Raw genomic sequence first — 3,025 nt, 5'->3', positions numbered from 1 at the left:
GCTTCCCGGGCTGCGCTGCCCCTCCTGTGGGCCCAGGACTAGCATAACAAGTGTTGGTGGGTAAAGGGGTGAGAGACCGACGAACAGCCATTCACTGATCTCCTTCCCGCTGAATGGAAGCAAAAATATTTACATCACTTCCGGTTCCTCAGCTGTCATTCCTCAACTACAGAAGCCAGCGAAGAAGCTATTCAAGCGCGACTTGAGCTTGAATAGCTTCTTTGCCGTGGAAAGGTGACACTAGTGGTCTGATAGACTCCTAATGTCATCTTAAAGAGAACACGTCACCACTAGTATACTATCGCATAAGGGACTACCAAAAAAAAAGTCCCCCCGCGAACGTGTGCATAGTAATGTAAACAGAGATTGGGTGCGCCTACGTACAGTTTGCGCAGGTGTGCACATGTTCAGGATCACTGTGTGCGCCATAGAGTGCAAAAATGCTACGACCAATATTTGCAGTGTACCCTAAACTGATGACCTGTGCGGGCTTTTAAAGCGTGACCCATGGACAATTATGGGGTATCGTATTTTGTTGCCGTGTCTTGGGCGCACACAGTTTTTAAGCTTGGCATGTTGGGTATCTACTTACTCATCGTAACCTCGTCTTTTATATTTTACAAAAAATGGCTCTTATATTGTGTTTTTTGGCACTAAAATTAATTTAATGTGATTTTTTTTTTTTACTGAAATTTTAGTCTGGCTAAAGAGTTGTGCTAATATCATGCGATGTAAATTTGCAACTATCCTTGTCGCACTCCTTAACGATATGTCCCTTGTAGTGGGGGGTGCTCGCAGTGACTGCGGATGGCGCCGCAAATTTATCAGAATTGTAGAAATGTCACCAGCACACCAGTTCTTTTAGGATAACAAAAGCTTCATTTATTGAAGTTTTTTAGTCGCATGTCCAAACAAGCACTTTCGGGACCGCACAGGGTCCCTTCATCAGTGATCGTCAATGCTCAAGCCTGATGAAGGGACCCTGTGCGGTCCCGAAAGCGCTTGTTGGTCATATGACAAAAAACTTCAATAAATGAAGCTTTTGCTATCCTAAAAGGACTGGTGTGCTGGTGACATTTCTACAATTCTGATAAATTTGCAACTGTCGCTATTTTATTCTAAAATGTGGATTGTAACTAGGGATGCACCGATACCGAGTATTTGGACGAGTACTCGTATGCGCCCCAATTGTCTGATACTTCCGATACCAGAACTTCCGTTCAGAGGTAGATATCCTCTAACCGGAGTGCCGCGAGGGAGTATGGAGCCGGTTTCCCAGTCAATCAGGAAGCTGGGCGGCGGGTTATGACCTGCCCTCCCGGCTTCCTGATTGGCTAGGAAGCGGGCTTCACTTGTCGCAGGGTAGCCTGGCTTCCTGACCAATCAGAAAGTCGGGAAGCGGTTCTTGATGTGCCTCCCGGCCGCCTAGCAACAAGTGAAGCCGGCTTCCTAGCCAATAAGGAAGCCAGGCGGCACGTCATGACCCGCCTCCCCACTTTATAATGGCAAGGAAGCTGGCTTCACTTGTTGCTAGGCAGCCAGGCTTCCCTAACTATCAAGAAGCCAAGGCGGTACGTCATGACCTGATGCCCGGCTTCCTAATTGGTCAGGAGGCCAGGGTCCCTCGCCGCCCGGCTTCCTGATAATCCGGGACCACGGATGCTTGTATCGGTATTTGGCGAGTACCGAAAAAACAAATATTGGTACTTGATACGGAAAGGCCGGTATTGGTGCATCCCTAATTGTAACGTGTAAAAAAAACTTGGCTTTAAAACGGCAGCATGTCTCAGTGGCTCCTGAGGGCCCGCACTAGCACTGGAAACAGTACTAAGATCAGGAGCAGAAACTATCAGATCCAGGTCTCCTGATGCATCTGCAGCTCAATCCATAGAAGCACACTGTAGAAGTCAATGTGAACAGGCTGCCTCTGCATTCTATTTATATCCCTAATGTCTCGAACTCTCCAATAAGTGTGCTTTTATTTCTGGTTTTATACATATAAATCTGCATTATAATCCGTTTTATTTTCAGTTCTCTCACTGTCCTGATTACTACAACCAAGTGCACACAGAGATCTCCCGGGAAGGAGCCAGAGTCCTTGCCTTGGGGTATAAGGAGCTTGGCCATCTCTCCCATCAGCAGGTAAGGAGCGGGCTGTGATTTATTATAGGATGGCCTCCACACATTACACTTGTAGTTCTGGATTGTGCACCGGTGTTAGTAGTGCTCACCATAAACATCCATGTACTAGGCTGACCCCTGTCCCTTCCCTTCTACCTAGAGTAAAGGTGCGATATGGAGCTATGGAGTCAGCACTGTATACAAAGAGATTATTGCTCTTCCATCTTCTAATGTGTAAAATTTGCTTCGCTTTCACCTTCCAGATACGTGAAATAAAGCGGGAGACGCTGGAGTGTGATCTGAGGTTTGCAGGTTTCATTGTGGTCTCCTGCCCCCTGAAAACCGACTCCAAAGCCGTTATCAAGGAGATCCAGAATGCGTCCCACCATGTAAGATATTCCCTTTGAGGTGCATGTGCTGCGTGACCGTAGAAGTATATGACGGATTTGGCTCATATACTTCCCTTAATGAACACATTTTGGTTATAAGTCATTTGGACAACTTCTACTTTCCAACCTCTTCATGAATAATGAATGCAAGTTGTCTCTTCTGACATTAAAGCCCCAAAATGAGATGGGCAGCCAGACATTGTACTGTCCCTGCTGTGTAACCTGTCACTGCCTGTTAATTCCATGTGAATGTGGTCACATCTGAGCGCTCTTCTCTGTTTCTCAGGTGGTGATGATAACTGGAGACAATCCTCTGACTGCCTGCCACGTGGCTCAGGAACTTAGTTTTATTGAGAAACAGGACACGTTAATCCTCCAACCCGCACAGGACACCAAAGGTCAGTGATACCTGGGCTGCGTTTTCACTGGGTTGTCCATTCGATAATCTTGCTGTAAAGTTTCCCTATAAAGAATAGTTTGTAATTGGAGTGTAAACATCTGTGTATGAGTGGGGG

At 46.5% G+C, this 3,025-nt stretch overlaps 1 protein-coding gene across 1 annotated transcript in view; it reads left to right on the top strand.

The window, feature by feature from the left end:
* Window positions 1–3,025, top strand: part of ATP13A1 (ATPase 13A1) — a 39,402-nt gene that overhangs the window by 20,827 nt on the left and 15,550 nt on the right. Inside the window, exons 15-17 of the mRNA XM_018573086.1 lie at window positions 2,032–2,142; window positions 2,385–2,510; window positions 2,797–2,908. Of these exons, the coding sequence (XP_018428588.1) occupies window positions 2,032–2,142; window positions 2,385–2,510; window positions 2,797–2,908 (349 nt within the window). The remainder of the gene's footprint in view (window positions 1–2,031; window positions 2,143–2,384; window positions 2,511–2,796; window positions 2,909–3,025) is intronic.

This window comes from Nanorana parkeri, unplaced genomic scaffold (genome assembly GCF_000935625.1).
Source record: "Nanorana parkeri isolate BGI_ZX_2015 unplaced genomic scaffold, ASM93562v1 scaffold2229, whole genome shotgun sequence".
Lineage (NCBI taxonomy): Eukaryota > Metazoa > Chordata > Amphibia > Anura > Dicroglossidae > Nanorana > Nanorana parkeri.
This window is presented reverse-complemented; position numbering and strand designations above follow the sequence as displayed.